Source organism: Bubalus kerabau, chromosome 5, assembly GCF_029407905.1.
Source record: "Bubalus kerabau isolate K-KA32 ecotype Philippines breed swamp buffalo chromosome 5, PCC_UOA_SB_1v2, whole genome shotgun sequence".
NCBI lineage: Eukaryota > Metazoa > Chordata > Mammalia > Artiodactyla > Bovidae > Bubalus > Bubalus kerabau.
The window spans coordinates 84,037,471-84,056,152 of NC_073628.1; the positions used below are offsets into that span (position 1 = coordinate 84,037,471).

The 18,682-nt window shown below is 46.2% G+C and overlaps 1 protein-coding gene across 5 annotated transcripts in view; it reads right to left on the minus strand.

Moving 5' to 3' along the window:
• The window catches only part of PARP1 (poly(ADP-ribose) polymerase 1), a 48,417-nt gene extending 31,776 nt beyond the window's left edge, over nt 1–16,641 (minus strand). For 2 of the 5 annotated variants that reach the window (XM_055582024.1, XM_055582022.1), the window contains exons 1-4: nt 16,489–16,641; nt 11,796–11,965; nt 9,597–9,818; nt 4,030–4,195 (exon numbers count right to left, since the gene is read on the minus strand). In XM_055582024.1, coding sequence (XP_055437999.1) covers nt 4,030–4,195; nt 9,597–9,716 — 286 coding nt within the window. In that variant the 5' untranslated portion in view covers nt 9,717–9,818; nt 11,796–11,965; nt 16,489–16,641. Of the gene's footprint in view, nt 1–4,029; nt 4,196–9,596; nt 9,914–11,795; nt 11,966–16,488 lie in introns of those variants that run through there. The other 3 variants (XM_055582025.1, XM_055582026.1, XM_055582023.1) reach the window with 3 other exon arrangements.
• Nucleotides 16,642–18,682: the final 2,041 nt, after the last annotated feature.

Consider the following 18,682-nt stretch of genomic DNA (forward strand, 5'->3'; position numbering starts at 1 on the left):
ATGGATCACAGACTTAAATGTATTGATGAAACATAAAACTATAAAACTTCTAGAAAATAACATGGGAGAAAATCTAGATGACCTTGGGTATGGTGCTAAGTTGCTTCAGTTGTGGCTGACTCTGTGTGACCTTATGGACTGCCAGGAGCCTTCCAGGCTCCTCTGTCCATGGGATTCTCCAGGCAAGAATACTGGAGTGGGTTGCCATTTCCTCCTCCAGGGGATCTTCCCAACCCAGGGATTGAACCTGTGTTTCTTAAGTCTCCTGCATTGGCAGGTGAGTTCTTTACCACTAGCACCATCTGGGTATGGTGGTAACTTTTTATTTACTTATCAATTATTATTATTCTTAAAGTTTTTTGGCAGTGCCTTACAGCATGTGGGATCTTAGTTCCTCGACCAGGGATTGAACCTGTGCCCCCTGCATTGGAGGCGTAGAGTCTCAACCACTGTACTGCCAGGGAAGCCCCTGGTGATAACTTTTTAGAGATGGTACCAGACCCAGCACATAAAAGAAATAGTTGATAAGTCAGACTTTATTAAAATTAAAAAATGTCTACTCTGTGAAAGATAGCACCAAGAGAATAAAAGATATAAGCCACAGACTGAGAGAAAATACTTGCAAAAGGCATATCTGATAAAGGACTGCTATCCAAACTATATGATGAATTCAATAAAACGAAGTGAAAAGATGCTCAAAATCATATGGTACTTCTTGCTATTCAGTCAAGTTGTTTCTGATTCTCTGTGATCCCATGGGCTGCAGCATGGCAGGCCTCCCTGTCCCTCACCATCTCCTGGAGTTTTCCCAAGTTCATGTCCATTGAATCGGTGATGTCATCCAACCATCTTATCTGTTGTTGCCCTCGTCTCCTGCTGCCTTCAATTTTTCCCAGCATCAGGGATTTTTCCAATGAGTCGGCTCTTCGCATCAGGTAGCCAAAGTACTGGAGCTTCAGCTTCAGCATCAGTCCTTCCAATGAGTATTCGTGGTTGATTTCCTTTAGGATTGAATGGTTTGATCTTCCTGTTGTCCAAGGGACTCTCAAGAGTATTCTCTAGCACCAGCTTGAAAGCATCAGTTCTTTGGCACTGCTTTCTTTATGGCCCAACTCTCACATCCATACGTGGCTACTAGAAAAAGACTACAGCCTTGACTATACAAACTTTTGTTGGCAAAGTGATGTCCTTGCTTTTTAATACACTGTCTAGGTTTGTTGTAACTTTCCTGTCTTCAAGAAGCAATCGTCTTCTAATTTCATGGCTGCAGTCACCGTGCACGGTGATTCTGGAGCCCAAGAAGAGGAAATCTGTCACTGCTTCCACCTCGTCCCCTTCTATTTGCCATGAAGTGCTGGGACTGGATGCCATGATCTTAGTTTTTTAAATGTTGAGTTTTAAGCCAGCTTTTTCACTCTGCTCTTTCACCCTCAAAAGGCTAAGTTTCTGTTTGCTTTCTGCCATTAAAGTGGTATCATTTACATATTTGAGGTTGTTGATATTTCTCTTTGCAATCTTGATTTCAGCTTATAACTCATCCACCTTGGCATTTTGCATGATGTGTTCTGCATATAAGTTAAACAAACAGGGTGACAATAACCAGCCTTGTCATACTGCTTTCTCAATTTTGAACCAGTCAGTTGTTCCATATAAGGTTCTAACTGTTGCTTCTTGACCTGCATAGAAGTTTCTCAGGAGACTGGTAAGATGGTCTGGTATTTCTATCTCTTTAAGAGTTTTCCACAGTTATGAACCACAAAGTCAAAGGCTTTAGCATAGCCAGTGAAACAGAGGTGGATGTTTTTCTGGAATTCCCTTGCTTTCTCTATGATCCATGAGTGTTGGCAATTTAATCTCTGGTTCCTCTGCCTTTTCTAAATCCAAATTGAACGTCTGGAAGTTCTCCGTTCACGTACTGTGGAAGGCTGCAGGATTTTGAGCACAAGCTTATCAGCACGGGAGGTGAGTGCCACTGCACTGTAGTGTCAACGCTCTTTAGTACTGCCCTTCTTGGGGACTGGGGTGAAGCCTGACCTCTTTCAGTCCTGCGGTCACTGCTGGGTTTTCCAAATTTGCTGACGTGTTGGCTGCAGCACTTTAATAGCATCGTTTAGGATTTTAAATAACTCTGCTGGAATTCCATCACCTCCACTAGCTTTACTGGCAGCAGGGCTTCCTAAGGCCCACTTGACTTTACACTCCAGGACGTCCAGCTCTGGGTGAGTGACCACACCACTGTGGCTATCCAGGTCATTAAGATCTTTTTTGTCCAGTTCTGTATATTCTTGCCATCTCTTCTTAATCTCTTGTGCTTATATCAGATCTTAATGTTTCTGTCCATTATTGTGTCCATCTTTGGATGAAATGTTCCATTGCATTGTTCACTGAAGAAGGCCTTCTTATCTCTCCCTGCTATTCTCCTGAACTCTACATTCAGTTGGGTAACCTTTCCCCTTCTCCCTTGCTTTTTGCTTCTCTTCCTGCCTCAGCTATTTGTAAAGCCTCCTCAGACAACCACTGTGCCTTCTTGCATTTATTTTTCTTTGGGATGGTTTTGTTCGCTGCCTCCTGTACAATATTACGAACCTCTGTGCACAGTTCTTCAGGCACTCTGTATACTAGATCTAATCCCTTGAATCTATTCATCACTTTCACTATATAATCATAGGGGATCTGATTTAGATTGCAATGGACTGGCCTAGTGGTTTTTCTCACTTTCTTTAATTTAAACATGAATTTTGCTGTAAGGAGCTGATGATCTGAGCCACAGTCAGCTCCAGGTCTCGTTTTTGCTGACGTATACAGCTTCTCCATCTTTGGGCACAAAAATGTAATCAATCTGATTTCAGTGTTGACCATTTGGTGTTATCCAGGTGTAAAGTGTCTCTTATGCTGTTGAAAAAGAGTGTCCACTATGACCAGTGCGTTCTCTTAGCAGAATTGTGTTAGCTTTGCCCATATGGTACTAGGGAATTGCAAATTAAAACAAGACACCACTACAAACCTATTAGTTTGCCAAAATCCAAAACACTGGTAACAAACATTGGCAAGGACGTGGAGTAATAGGAACTCTGATTCATTACTGGTAGGAATGTAATGGTCTGGCCACTTTGGAAGACAGCTTGCTATCTAAAGATACTCTTACCATACAATCCAGCAACTGTGTGCCTTGGTATTTAGTATTTATCCAAATGACTAAAAAACTTATGTCCACACAAAACCCTGCACGGGGACATAGTTTTATTCATAATTGCTAGAACGGGCTGCACTTGAGGTGTCTTTCAGTAGGTGAATAGATAAACTGGTACTTCCAGACAGTGGAATATTCAGCGCCCCAAAGAAATGTTATCAACCTGTGACAAGATACGCAGGAACCTTACATGTGTATTACTCAGTGAGATAAGCCAATTTGAAAAGGTTACCTACTGTGTGAGTCTAATGACACAATATTCTAGAACAGATGAAACTATGGAGATAGGAAAAACATCAGTGGTTGCCAGGGGTTGGGAGACAGAGGGATGAACAGGTAGAATGCAGAGGAATTTTATAGAGTAATGGAGATACTCTGTATGACATTATAATGATGGATATTTGTCATTATACATTTGCTCAAACCCTTACAGGAAAGATGTACACCACCACGACTGATGGCTAATATAAACTCTGGACTTTGGCTGAACCGATGTGTCAATGTAACTTCAGCTGCTGGGGCAAGTTGATGGTGGAAGAGGTCACACCTCTGTGGAAACTCTCCACTTTCCATACTTTTTGCTTAATTGTGCTGTGAACCTGAAACTACTCTAAAAGAGGGTCTAGTAAGATAACAACCACAGCAAATTTAAAGGCTACATTTCAAGCATCTAGAAGGAACATACCCCACACCCAACAGGACAAGTCTGGGTCACTGAATGCTGCTGGAGTAACGGGAGAGTGAGCTGAAGGACCTACTCTTTGCTCTCACAGAGCGGGCCCCTACCCAGGAAGCTCCAGGGTTGGGGCGACCCCCGCGCCTCCCCACTGCGCACATACCTGTCGCTCCGCCAGTCTCGGCCATCTTCTTGATCGTCTGCTGGTCATCCCAGCGGAGCTCAGAGAACCCCTCCACCTCGACATCAGGGTGCCAGATGGAGTAGCCGACCTTCCAGAAGCAGGAGAGGTGGTACCAGTGCGGGATTTTCCCATCGAACATGGGCGACTAGAAGGGCGGAATCAGAGGCGGAAAAGAGCCGTGAGCCTCAGGCGCGGCCCTCAGGACCAGACATCCCAAACCCCCTTGCTTATCTTGTCAACAGAGGACGGCACCCACCCCTCAGCTGAGGAAGCTGCCTTGCCTGCCATGGGACAGGCACCAGGCCATCCCATGGGGCTGACTGGCACTTCAGCTTAGAGTTCAGCCCTGAGTGCGGATACCAAACTTGCCACTGCGTTTCAGTCGCAAACTCAGCTCAGAGCTTGGTGAGGGCACAGGAGATGCCAGTCCTGCATCCCGGGCCCCCTCAAGCTGAAGAGGCCCCGCCACCGCCAGGGCCCGCACAGCCCCCAGGGCTCTGTGCACCTAGGACAATGGGGAATGAGTCCCTGATAAGCGCCGGGCTGAGCAGATGTGTCAGAGAAGTGTCATGCTGGCAGCAACCACGCAGATGTGCACGGAATGAAGGACTTCCATGAGGGAGACTCAAAGGGACCGGCTGAGGGGTGCTCCACCCCCAGGAGCTGGAGGGACCCTGCTGCCCACCACCCACCATGGGACACCCCACAGCTGTCTCTGAGGAACCAGCACCCTCATTTCACAGTCTCATGGGGGTGCGGTCAGACATGCAGCAGGTGATTCAGCCCCCGTTCTTTCCACTACGCTGCTCTACGTCTCTTGGCAGGAAGAGGTACTTAAAAATACACAAACGGTTCTTCTGACTGAACGCCCGAAACATCTGCTTTGATAGGACATAAATCTAAATGTCAAGCAGATGGCATAAAACAGCATTAAAAATAAACACCAAGCAGAACGTTTAGGATGGAGTCATGCGGACACAGAAAGTGCTTGGGAAAAGCAGGGATGAGCTCTCCCAACTGGCCCTCTCCTACTAGGTGAGCAGCCTCTCTCTGGGTTTTATAGACAGCACTGAATAAAATACAGGGATAATGGCTGGGGCACAGACTCAGGGTCGCGCAGCTTGGGTTTACAGCAGCAATGGCTGTCCTCTGGGCTCCCCAGCTCTAACCAGAGCCAACAGCACTTCCTCAGGTCCCATGACAGATGCCCCTTCCCATAGCTCCCCAGAGTTAAGATCCATTTGGGCTATTATTTGATCAAGGTCTGTGCCCTGCATCAGGTCAGGAGCTGCCAGAGAGGCGCCATGCAACGCCTGTCTTGCCGGCACAGTCACGGCAGGCACTCAGAACGTTTGCGGGGTGCCCCAGGTCTGGAGGGAAGAGGAAGAAAGGAAGGATGGAGGAACTCCTGCTGTGCAAAAGATGCTCACTCCAAGATAGCCCTCCCCATCCACACCCAGTCAACAAATGGCATTTCAGAGAACAGACTCGTATCCTGGCTCTCAAACGTTCACCAAGGCAGCCAACATACCCTTAAGCACCTGGACGTCTTGTTACAGCATCTGCAGTGGCCTTGACCTGGCTCTGCCTGCCCTGGAAGCCCTCTTTAAGCCTCCTCTAAGTGCAGAGGGAGGGCCCTGACTCATGGCTCTGCCCGCCGCTCCCCCACCCCGGAACCTACGGCCACAATTTCTTCCTGGCTCTCTGAGGCCCCCACACTTGCTCCTTTAACTTTGGCCTGAGTGCTGTGTCCCCAGCCACCGGCACAGTGCCAAACATAAAAAGTCTCCACCAGGGTATACTCATGGCACAAACTCTGGGACTGCTGAGGCCGCTGGTCTCCCTCCAGAGGAAAGAACCCTTGATCAACACAAAGCTTTATACTTAAGAACTCAGGACTGAGGATGAGATGGCAAGAAAGTAAACCAGACCAAGGTCACAAGACTACTGCCTCACCAGGCAGCCGCCCGGCTGCCGTAAAGAGCAGAATCCTTGGCTGTAGACTTAGCAAACATGAGCACCCACCATGAACCAGGGTCCTTAACCCAGCCACCTCAGGCTGCTTCCTGAGAAATGGGCTATAAAAAAGAGGCCACACCAGGGCCAGGATACCCCAGAGTGCAGAACCACTGTTACCAGGAAGAAAGTCAGCAGGGTTTCCGGCAGGCCCTCCCAAGAACACCAAGGTGCGGTTCATTCCCCTCCAGGCTGCCCCAGGGCCTGCCAGCTAAAGTATCAGGTATTGGATACTCCTCCGAAAACAATCCTCCCACACAAATGTAAAAGAAGGTATTTAAATCCAAAGGGGGTGGGGGGTGGGGGAAGAAAGGCTTCTTTTTTCTGGCCTTCACCAGCTCAGCCTACAGGACCTACAAAACATTTGTGATAAAACTCCACCCTCAATTACCATTAGAGAAAAATCACACTTAATTTTAATTCCTTCACTAAAAGTAAACAGGAGAGCCCAGAATGTTACACTTTGTTTAGTTTAGGAAGTGTTTACTCAGTGGAACCCTCTGGACTAGAGCCAACCAGCCTCTTTACTCCTCACCCATGTCCCAATAGAACAGGGTCCTCTGTCCAGTGAAGCCCATGGATGTCCCTTTCTCAGACTAACATTTTAAAATGCACAATAAAATACGTAAGTTCACAAAGGAAATCAATGGTATTAAAATAATTATGAAAACATTTAAAAAGTTTACTGGGATACAGTAATCTACAAGTCGCTCAGTCCAACTCTTTGCGACCCCATGGACTGCAGCACGCCAGGCTTCCCTGTCCTTCACCACAAACTTTATAGCATTAAATAACAAGATACAGTACTGCTTTAATAACTACTATAATCTTATTGCTAACAACTACTGTAATCTTGTTGCCATGTTATGCCACGCTTAGTTGTTCAGTCATGTCCGACTCTGTGACCCGACAGACTGTAGGCTGCCAGGCTCCTCTGTCCATGAGGATTCTCCAGGCAAGAATACTGGAATGGGTTGCCATGCCCTCCTCCAGGGGATCTTCCCAACCCACGGATCGAACCCAGGTTTCCCGCACTGCAGGTGGATTCTTTACCGTCTGAGCCACCAGGGAAGCCCACAATCTTGCTGAGATGAGTATAAATGATTATTTTAAAAAATCCCCAACAACTGTAAATGATATGAAAATTACTACTGATGACAGAAACTGCAGTTACTGTCAATGTGCCTTTGCTTTGGGGCTTACATTCATAACTGCAGAAAGTAATGAACTGTAACCGAAGTCCAGGGAAGACAGCAATCTTTTCTCATTGAAACTCATGGACCTCTTGAGTTCTACGTGCCATCCCACAGACTCCAGGTTAAGAGCCCCTGCATTAATGGGGACTTCACGAGATCAGCCAGCCACCCAAACGTTAGGATGAAATGAAAAGATGCTCTAGGGGAGATAAGGCTCCTCAAACAGGAGGCCTCATCTACTCCTCCATCTTCAACTTTCTGCCACTTCTGTGGTGAGCTCCAATTTGGCACGCACCATGCCAAGGGCACTCATCAGGTGGCACCCACCCCAGCACAGCAATGTTTACCAGTCATCACCCCTTTAACCAAATCGGGAGCTCCCAGAAATGGAGTCTGTCCTTGTGCCCCTGGTACTTAACACCATGCCTAGAACCTAACTGGTGCTCAGTGGGTGTTTACTAAGTGATAAGTGTTTGGTAGTGAGCTAGGTGGCCCTGAGAATGATACTAAGATGACAACGCCAACCCCTGTCATATTGTTGGAGCCTGTCAGGCTCCTCTGTCCATGTAATTTCCCAGGCAAGAATACTGGAGTGGGTTCCCATTTCCTTCTTCAGGGGATCTTCCCGACCCAGGGATCAAACCTGCATCTCTCAGGTCTCCTGCGCTGGCAGACAGGTTCTTTACCACTAGTGCCACCTGAGAAGTGACATTCTAATGTCACTGCTAATTCTAACTCCCAGATGGATCAGGATCTGTTTATTGGACTTTAACCTTTGGTTTTCATTGTTCGTTACTATAATCATATATAATAATCTGCTTCCGGGCACCCTGCCCCTCTGCCTAAAGGGATTAAGACATACATCCCCTCTCTAAGGGCTTCCCTGGTGGCTCAGATGGTAAAGAATCTGCCTGCAGTGCCAGGGACCCGGGTTGGATCCTTGGGTCGGGAAGATCTGCTGGAGAAGGAAATGGCAACCCACTCCAGTATTCTTGCCTGGAAAATCCCATGGACGGAGGAGCCCAGCAGGCTACAGTCCATGGGGTTGCAGAGTTGGACACGACTAAGCAACTTCAGTTTCTTTCCCCTCCCTAAGGTCGGCCATTTCAGGAGAGATTTGCAAGAAAATGATCTTTACTTTCTCAACTCCTTCCCCTCTGCATCCTATAAAAGAAGCTGGCATCCAGATCCCAACAAGACAGCTGACTTTAAGACAACCGTCTGCCATTTTCTCAGTCAGTTGACTTTCCAAATAATAAAGTTAGTACTCCTTGCTTCAATTAGCCTGTCGGGCAGTAAGCAGATTGAGCTGGGACTTGGTAACAATATTATGAAATGAGATAGCCTAAGTACACACTGGTACCCATTCCCCTACACCACCTAACTACTGCAAATGCAGCAATACCACCTAGTCATTCCTAAAATACCTACTGCCTCACCGGTGGAGGGAAAATCAAGCTATCTTGACCATGAGCACTAAGCTTGGACAAAAGCTTTACTTTGGGGTGGGGAGGACAGGGCAGGTGGGAACTAGAATTACACAGACAGACGGGAGCTTTTTGGAAGCTGAAAGTGGCAGGAATCTCTCTGCCCTGGGAGGGGTCTTCAGACACACCACCTCACTCCAACACCCCTCCTTGCCTGCTCGGAAGCCTCAGGGATCACCGGAGGGAATCTTGACTCTATTAACAAGCCCAGATGAGAATCACTACGAACCACTCTTATTCAAACCGGATAGCTACAAAGACGACGTTCTGTGAACTCGGAAAGTTTGGGGGGAAATGTTAAACCATAACGTAAGCCAAAAGTGAACGCACTGTACTGAAACAACATCGACTTGCATAGTTTTGCATAATTAATTAAAAAAAAACAGTGAGCGGGTGTTGAAATGATAGCCAAAAATAGATTAAAAAAAAAAATCCAAATCGTCACTTGCCAGTCGCCACAGTCAATGTAGGACAAATATCTTCCAAAACAAGGTAGGTCAAAACCAGACAAAACTAGCCTCAAAAAACCACGAGTCAGTTTCCTTCCCGAAACGTATGGCAATAAAATAAACCCAGAACTAAGGATAGAAGCGGCTCCCAATTTTCACAAAGTAAAAGGCCCCACCGGCTCCAGACCGTACTTCCCGGGCTTTTCCTGCAAGATCAGCAAAACCTGACGGAAGAAGGGTCCACCCGGCGGGCTCGTCCCGCGATAGCAGCTGTGCCCGCAGGCCCCGCGCTGGCTGGGAGCGGTCGGCCAGGCCCACGGCTCCGGGCCGGCTCTCCCCCCACCCTCCTCGGACGCGCGAAGGCCCGGCCGCGCACAAAGCGCCCCCTCCGCCCGCACCTGCACCATGAAGGCCATCCGGATCGAGTCCTTGGGGATGCTCTCTTTGCATTTCTTGCAAGACGCGCGCCCGCTCTTGGCGTACTCGACCCGATAGGGCTTGTCTGAAGACTCCGCCATCCTTCTGCCGCTCACAGCTCCGGGAGCCCGACGCCGCGACTTGGAGACCCGCTGCTGCTACTGCCGTTTCAACCACCGATCCGCTACCCGGCGGCCAGGCGCCTAGAACCGTCGCCGCCTCAGAACACGCCGCGTAGGCCACCCGCCGCTCCCGATAGATTGCTGATGCCTGGCGGCGGGCACGCCCCGGCGCCCGTGCGCAGGGGCGGGGCCGCCGGCGCGCGCCCGCGCGCGCCCCCTGCCGGCCGAGGGTGGGGGCGGTAGTTCCCCGGCGCCTGCGGCTGCGCGACCTCCCTCCGGGATGCTGGAGGCAGAGGCCCGGCAGACCCTTCGCCTGCAGCTCTGGGAAGGACGGGGTGCCAGTCCTTTCACCATTTGTCCCCTTTAACTGTTTGTCCCCAGGAAGGCTTAAGTGTCCTAAGCTGATTCCACCCTTGTAGCTTCTTAATGCATGTGTCCCCTCTCCCCTGAGGGCGGCCAGATCTGGAAGGGGCTGGACTGGCTGGGGAAAGTCCTTTGGCAGCCAGAGGACCTGGGCAGGCCCTCGCTTGGGCTTGACTGCAGTCTGCGGGCCATTGGGACCGAACACTAACTGAAGTCTAGCATCACCTTCATATGAATTTTAATGCATGGATACAAATTTCGGGAGTCTCAGCAATAGTTACCACAGGACTTTCACGTCACTTTACAGTTTTGGGGGATGTAAACTACAAATTGGCACTTACCAAGAGCATTGCCAATTAACAACAACAAAAGCATTTTCTGTCTGCCTCTACAGAGATTGAACCCCATGCTGCTAAAGCTGTTGACCTTCAACAACCCTGAGGGAGTTCAGGGTGGAGTGAGGCACTCTGTGCTCCAGGGAATCTGATGGGACAGGTCTTTAGATAGTTGGATGTGTTGAGGAACAGATTTTATGATCTCAGTCCTTGCCTCTCCTCATATCTAGAGAAACACTAAATCCCTTCATGGTGACATCAGATTCTCATGACTAACAAAAACCCTTTGTAAAATGAGTGTTTCATGGCAGTGAACACCCCCTTCACCAAAACCTTATATATTGACTTTCCCCCACAGCTGCTTTGGAGCAGTCTCTCAGAGCTATCTGAGATCCTGCCTCCCAGGCTGCAGTCCTCATTTTGCCCCAAATAGAACTTAACTCACAACTCTCAAGTTGTACGTCTTTTTTTAGTCAACAGGGAGAACTCAGTATTAAGCTCATCACTACTTAAATTTCAGTCACTGAAAGGCCTGCCTCCCTGCTAAGTCACTTCAGTCGTGTCCGACTCTGTGTGACCCCACAGAAGGCAGCCTACCAGGCTCCCCCATCCCTGGGATTCTCCAGGCAAGAGTACTGGAGTGGGTTGCCATTTCATTCTCCAATGCAGGAAAGTGAAAAATGAAAGTGAAGTCGCTCAGTCATGTCCGACCCTCAGCGACCCCATGGACCTCTGTCCATGGGATTTTCCAGGCAAGAGTACTGGAGTGGGGTGCCATTGCCTTGGGTCTTGTTATTTAATGTAGAACTGTATATACCTGGTTTCTTTTTCAATTCTATGCATTTTATTTTATTCATCTAAAACATGATTATAATGGAATATGCTCTATTTGAGAATATTCCATTCTATAGAGGAAAAGAAAAATAAGATGAATGAAACAAAACTTGTTAAACATACAGAAGGAAAAAGCCAGAAGTTTTTGAGATGCAGATGTTGAGTAGGCTAGTAGGTTGTGAGACAGACCTAGGCAAGAAGCTTAAGTAGTGACCTGTTTGATATGTTGCATGTGAATAGAGTAAGTGGAATATACGATGCAACAAATAAAAGAATTTTACTTGGAGGGTAACCAAATCAACAGGCATCATCATTTGACCTCTGGGTTGACAAGGGTATCATCCCTAATAGCCACTCACTGGTGATAATGTTGTGATCCCATTCTGGCTTCCATGTGCTCTGCTCAAGAACCGCAGATAAAACCCACGTCTGTTCAGCAGGTTATTGGCGAGCTACGGCTGCAGCCAGGTGTGCTTGCCCCTGTGTCTTTCTGATAGGTGACTGTGGGTTGGCTCCAGGTACTTACTCTCTGTTGAATAACTTTGAACATCTTCAATTCCAGTCTTCATAACCCCACTGTCAGTCTCAGAGAGAGACAGACAAATGAACATTGCAAGATCCCAGGTTTAGATGATGTGCTCCATCTCTCCTCCAGCCAGTCCTGGGTATGTTATCCATCCCATGTTGTTCTCCTTGCTGCAGAAGATGTCAATTAGGTGTTTCAAATTGATTTAATAAGCCCTGCAATTCAAGCATCTTAGTCTGTGAAGCTTTCTGTTCTGTGACTTCTCAGATAACTTGCCTGATAGTGTATCTGGAAGCTACTATTGCATTAGAGGCTCATAGACTTCACTGGATTGACAAATGGGCCCTGGGTGCACACACAAAGGTTAAGAATCCCTGCCTTACATATATCTGAACGAAACTATAATTTGAAAAGATACACGCGCTCCTATGTTCATAGCAGAACTGTATACGATAGTCAAAACGTCAAAACAACCCAAATATCCATTGACAGATGAATGGAATGGAGTATAAGCCATAAAAAAGGATGAAATAATGCCATTTGCAGCTATGTGAGTGGGCCTAGCAGTAGTTTAGTAGCTGAGTTGCTAAGTCGTGTCTGACTCTTGGCGACCCCATGAACTGTAGCCTGCCAGGCTCCTCTGTCCATGGGATTCTCCAGGCAAGAATACTGGAGAGATTATTATATGAAGTGAAGTGAGAGACAAATACCATATGATATCACTTACATGTGGAGTCTTAACATGACGCAAATGAACTTACATATGAAACAGACTCACATAGAGAAGGGATTCTGCTTGCCAAGTGGGAAGTTGGATTGGAAGTTTGCAAATGCAAACTGTTATATATAGATTGAATAAATAGCAAGATTTTATCGGATAGCTCAGGGAACAATATTCAATATCCTGTAATAAACCCTAATGGAAAAGAATATGAAAAAAAATTGTATAACTGAATCACTTTGCTGTACAGCAGAAATGAGCACAATTTTGTAAATCAACTATTGGAGAAGACAATGGCAACCCACTCCATTACTCTCGCCTGGAGAATCCTGTGGACAGGGGAGCCTGGTGGGCTGCACTCCATGGGGTTGGTTCAATTTACAAAAAGGTGAGAGGAATTCCTGCCCAAGAACACCAAGGAAAGCCAGGTATATTCTACCCCTCTACTTGATATTTCTGTTTGGATATCTTACATGGACATCCAGTAATGTCCAAAACCTCCCCCAGTGCTTTCTACCTCGGCAAATGGTCCATGGTTCTCTGCATTGCTTAGGCTAAATGCTTTGTAGTCAGACTTGATTCTTTTTCTATTCCATATCCGATCCATCGCTGAATGCTGACTTCCTGACCTCCACAGTCTCTCAGTATCTTCCCATCAACATAGCACTGTTTTCGGGACCGCCTGCATATTTGGCGGTTCTGGGAGAGTCTCCTTCCATGCTGGCCCTTTTTACATTCTTTTCCTCCCCATGAAAGCATGTGAGGTCACTTTAGATCTCAACCTGTGTTACTTCCACGTCCAAAACCTAAAGGCTTTTCATCACACTTGGAAGAAAATCCAGAGTTCTTCCTATGGCTGAATCTGAGCTCTGGCTGCTTCCCTGACTTGGTTGCCATCATCTCCTGAGGGCTCCCACTGTCCCAGCCACTCTGGCTTCCTGCATGTTCCTCAAGCCCACCCCCACCCACCCAAAAGTTTTTACCAGTGAGCACAAGCCTCACTCCCTGTCTTCATTCAGCCTCTGCTCACACGTCTCTGTGACCACCCCAGCTAAGATGCTTCATTTGTACGCTATCTTCATCTTCTTGCCCTGCTTATGTTCTTCTTTGCACTTATTATTTCTAAGCATATTTCATATACACGTGTATGTTTATTGTCTGTCTCCTTTACCAAAATGTAAGCTCCACTAGGGCAGTAGTTTTGCCTGTTATAATATCCTGAGTGCACAAGCACTCTAAATATTGGTTGAGTGAATGAATGAATGCACATTTGGTACTTCCTGTGCAGAGCCCACCTGTTTAATGAGTTTAATGACATGAGTTTGAGTAAACTCCAGGAATTGGTAAGGGACAGGGAGGCCTGGTGTGCTGCAGTCCATGGGGTCGCAGAGTCGGACACAACTGAGCAACTGAACTGAACTGATAAAAAAAAAAAAAAAAAAACTTTTATGGCATTAACTAATACACTATTATATTTACTCAGAAGCATTTAGACTGTCATGAAACTGTTATAAATAACTCCCCCTACTTCCAATTACAGGGGACAATTCAGTAACAGAACAATTATTTCCTATAAGCTGCATGAGAGACAACTGAAAAAACAACCATGCACCTATATAATTAATTTGTCCTGGGCGCCAACATGAAGCTGGTTTGAATTCCCATGCTGATTTACAACCAAAAGTGATACCAGGTGAGGTTGGTGGCCATGAAAAATAGCACCAGTACAGGGCTGTCTAAAAAATTATTGGGGAATTCTTGTTAACAATAATCCCCCATCCCCAAAAGGGGCAGTTTAAAAGAAAATCTTACAGTTTTACATTTCAATTTTTTTTTCAATTTAAAAGGAATGAATTGTGTCCAGGGAGGTTAAATGCTTGACAGAAAAGAAAGAAAGAAGAAAAAAATAAAAGCTGCCCTAGAACTATTTCATTCATCAGTAATCATTATCTTCAACTTTGTTGTCTTTATCTTCCTCCTCTTCATTTATCTCTCCTTCTTTGTCTTTCTCTCTTTTTTTTTTCTTGTTTGGATCAGCCTTGACATCATCTTTTTTTTTTTTTTTGCCATATCAGCCTTCCTTTGGCTCAGGATGCAGCAAGATCCTTTCGGTACTTTTCCTTCCACAGTGCAGACTCCTTTTCAGGCTGCCTGCCATCTGCACTGTCACTCACATCTCTCCCGGTTTCTTTGCATCATTGCCACTAGACTTAGGACCAGGGTCCTCTTTGGTTTTGGGGTGGTACACCAAACACAAGAAACCGGCCAAAGGAGGCTTTTTGGGTGGTTGGAAACCCTGAACTTTTTGTTTCCATTTTGGGAGGAATAAAAGTTTTCATATCTGTTTGATAAGGGGCCTTGTCCACACTTAACTTTTTCCTTTCTCTTCGTCAGACAAGGCTTTCCACATTTCTGAGCATTTTATAAGATTTTTTTTTTCCCTTGGTGTGGACTATTTTTAAAGTCTTTATTGAATCTGTTACAATATTGCTTCTGTTTTATGTTTTGGTTTCTTGGGCAATGAGCCATGTGGGATCTAAGCTCCCCAACCAGGGATCCAACCTGTGCCCCCTGCATTGGAATGTGAAGTCTTAACTTGACTGCCAGGGAAGTCCCCTTTCTGAGCATTTAAAGAATAACTTGAGAATGACTGAAGCATCTGGATGGATTTTCCTGGGCTCCTTCTGGCAAGTTTATGCAAAGAGCCTATGACGACATTTGACCTCAGGCTTCTCAGGGCCTCCTCTGCCCTGCCGGTGTTTAGTTACTTTTCCTCAGGGAGGCAGAGTGGCTCAGCGCCCCTCGCTCTCACTTGCCTCAGCAGTGTCTCCAGGTGTTTCTGAGTCCCAGTTTTCACATAAGCGCATGAACCTGAAAGGCCTAGTGACAGCTCATTCCTTGGTCATTTAAGCCTTGTCTGCTGCCCCCCTGGCCCTTCCTCAGAGGCAGGGAGGCCTCTGCCATCATCTTTACCACCTTGCCCTTCAATGTTATTCTGCTCACCCTCTTCCAATACATCCATTGCCAAATTTGTCTTTTTTATTTTTTAAAGATTGATTTATTATTAATTGAAGGATAATGGCTTTACAGAATTGTGTTGGTTTCTGCCAAACGTCAACATGAATCAGCCATAGCTATACATATCTCCCCCACCTCTTTTTTTGGATTCTTTTTTTTTAATTTATTTTTTATTGAAGGATAATTGCTTTACAGAATTTTGCTGTTTTCTGTCAAACCTCCAAAGTTAACTTTAAAAAAAAATAAAGTTGATCATGATGTCTACTCTGCTCAAAACCCTCTCTTGAATTTCTGTATCAAAACGTTGACAACCAACGCAATATTGTAAAGCAATTACCTTCCAATTAAAAATACATTTTTTAAAAAAAGAAAAAAAATTATTTTTTTGACTCTAGGACTCCCCTGGTGGTCCAGTGGTTAAGAATCTTCCTGCCAAAGAGGGGCACATGGTTTTCATCCCTGGTCCTGGAAGATCGCACAGACCTCAGGGGAGATAAGCCTGTGATCCACGACAAGAGAAGCCACTGCAATGAGAAGCTGGCACACTGCAACTAAAGAAAGCCTGCGTGCAGCAATGAAGACCCAGCGCAGCCAAAAATAAAGAGTGAAATTAAAAAAAAATACTTTTTGATTATACATGACAGAAATCTGGCTAGAAAGAAGATGGATCAGAAGGGCAATTTAGGGAGAGAATACTGAAGTAGTTGTGTAAGAGAAGGAAAGTCAAAGTTAGTCGCTCAGTCCTGTCCGACTCTTGTGACCACATGGACTGTAGTCTGCTAGGCTCCTCTGTCCATGGAATTCTCTAGGCAAGAATACTGGAATGGGTTGTCATTTCCTCCTGCAAGGGATCTTCCTGACCCAGGGATCGAACCTGGGTCTCCTGCCTTGCAGGCAGATTACCATCTAAGCCACCAGGGAAGCCCCAAGAAGAGAAGGAAGAATCACCCAAACCTGGGAAGGATGGAATGTGGATGGCAGTAGAGACGGTGGGATCCAGGGACTGAGACGCCTCTGGGACTATCTCTGCTTCTTGTTGCCACTTCTCCAGAACATGTTTCTTATAGAAGACTGGCTTCTGATACGTACAGCAGAGATTAAGGCCCCAAATGTCTCTTGACCTCTCTTTTTTTATAGCTTGTATCATTAGGGAGAGGGTCTTTTCCCCTCTGTTTTGCATAAGACATTTCAGGTGAGAATTCTGATGAAAACAGTGTGGGTCAGATGCCTATCCCCAAACCAATCAACAGGGACTCAGAGGTCTGGTCATGTAAGAACATGGGGCTTCTCTACAGCAGCTACGTAGATGGGGTGGGGTGGGGGGTTCCCAGAGAAAGAAGGGGCTAGGCAGACAATAGTTACTCCACTTTGCCCAACCAGACCCAGGCAGCTGGTGGCCTGAAGGCCACATTTGGCCCACAGCATTGTCTTAAATAGGCTTAAGATGGTTTTGAACTGTTTGTTAACATTTCAAAACCTGAATGTTTCTCATAAAAGCCTGGATTTCTATTTTAACTTGAAATGTGGGAACCCTGGACTTTGAATTCTCATGTGGCAAAAATTGGCTGGAGCTGAAAGGGTGTTGCTCATTTAAAATGGGGTATTCAATTGTTGTTGTCCTCTCACCTCTTGCTACTTCCCTGTTATCTATTGCTGCATAATCAACCACTCAAAACTCTGAGGTGAAAAGCAATAAAGTCACTTATGGTCATTCAGTTCAGTAGCTCAGTTGTGTCTGACTCTTTGCGACTCCATGGACTGCAGCATGCCAGGCCTCCCTGTCCATCACCATCTCCTGGAGTTTACTCAAACGCATGTCCATTGAGTCAGTGATGCCATCCAACCATCTCATCCTCTGTTGTCCCCTTCTCCTCTTGCCTTCAATCTTTCCCAGCATCAGGGTCTTTTCAAATAGTCATTACCAGCCATGTTCCTGGAGGTTGGCTGGGTCTCACCCAGGGTCTCAGGTGGTTGCAGTCAGAGGGGGATGAGGCTGAAGTCAGCTGGAAGGCTTCCTTTGGTGGCTGCAGCTGGCTTTTGGCTGGGCTGTAGGCTGAAGCCCCTTCACATGGCCTTGCTGTGATTTGGGCTCTCTCATAGCATGGCAGCTGCCCTCTCTTCTCAGGGAAGACTCAGTCTCTATGCTATGTGTTCACTTTTTAAGTTAAATTCTTTCCAGGAGCTGTTTTCATTTCAGATAAGAAAATGGAGATGAGCAGAGAAGAATGGACAGCTCAAGGTCACCTGGTATTAAAGCCAGGAAGAGAACTGAGCCTCTGCCTTTCCCTCTCAGTTTACAGTTTACGCCACTGTCTCCTCCATCCTTCTCTCTCTGATGAAAGCTCTGGTGTCTTCTAGACCCTTCCTTGTACTACAGCCGGCTGTGGCCAGACCTGGCCCCTCACTAGGTTTCAGCTCTTCCTTGGCAGAAACTCTCTTTTGCTCAACATTGTTTCTGAATGACAGCTAGATGCCTGGCACTTAGCTGGCCCTCAGAAAGTGTTTATTTAATCAAATCCATATTTTTCAAGTACCGTCAATTTTCTTTTTATTGTATAGCTAGCTCCATAGGAACCTCAATTCCTGTTGTATGTGGGGACGGGCAACCGAGCAGGGGCAAGGAAATGCGTCCCCACCTGCTCACCGTCTCTCAGGACCTCCAGAGATGCCTGAGGAGCCCAGAGCCCAGATATTATTGTTTTGGGGAGAGGTGTATGTGTGTGAGAGAGACTGAATTTAAGGGATGTATGGTGGTTTTTCTTTGATAAAACTAAACAACAAAAACAATAAATTAAACAACACAGGTATGAATAGAATAAAGAATGGAAGCCTTTCTACTCTCAAGCTCTCCCTACACCTGTTCCCACAGCTCAGAGGTCATCACTCATCATTGTTTATGGTTCAGCCTATAACCTGCAAGATTCTTTACACACACAGTATGAGTTGAATACATACTGTACCCTACATTTTTTAGTATCCCAGAGATACCATTCCTTTCAACAGCTGCTTGCACATTTATAAAATAGATGAACCATACTTTTGTTGGTTTGTTGGTTTGTTTGGAGGGATGATAATGTTACTTATGTTTATCTGTGTTGAGTTTTCATCGTTCACACATGACACACAGACACATCCATTTTGTAAAATA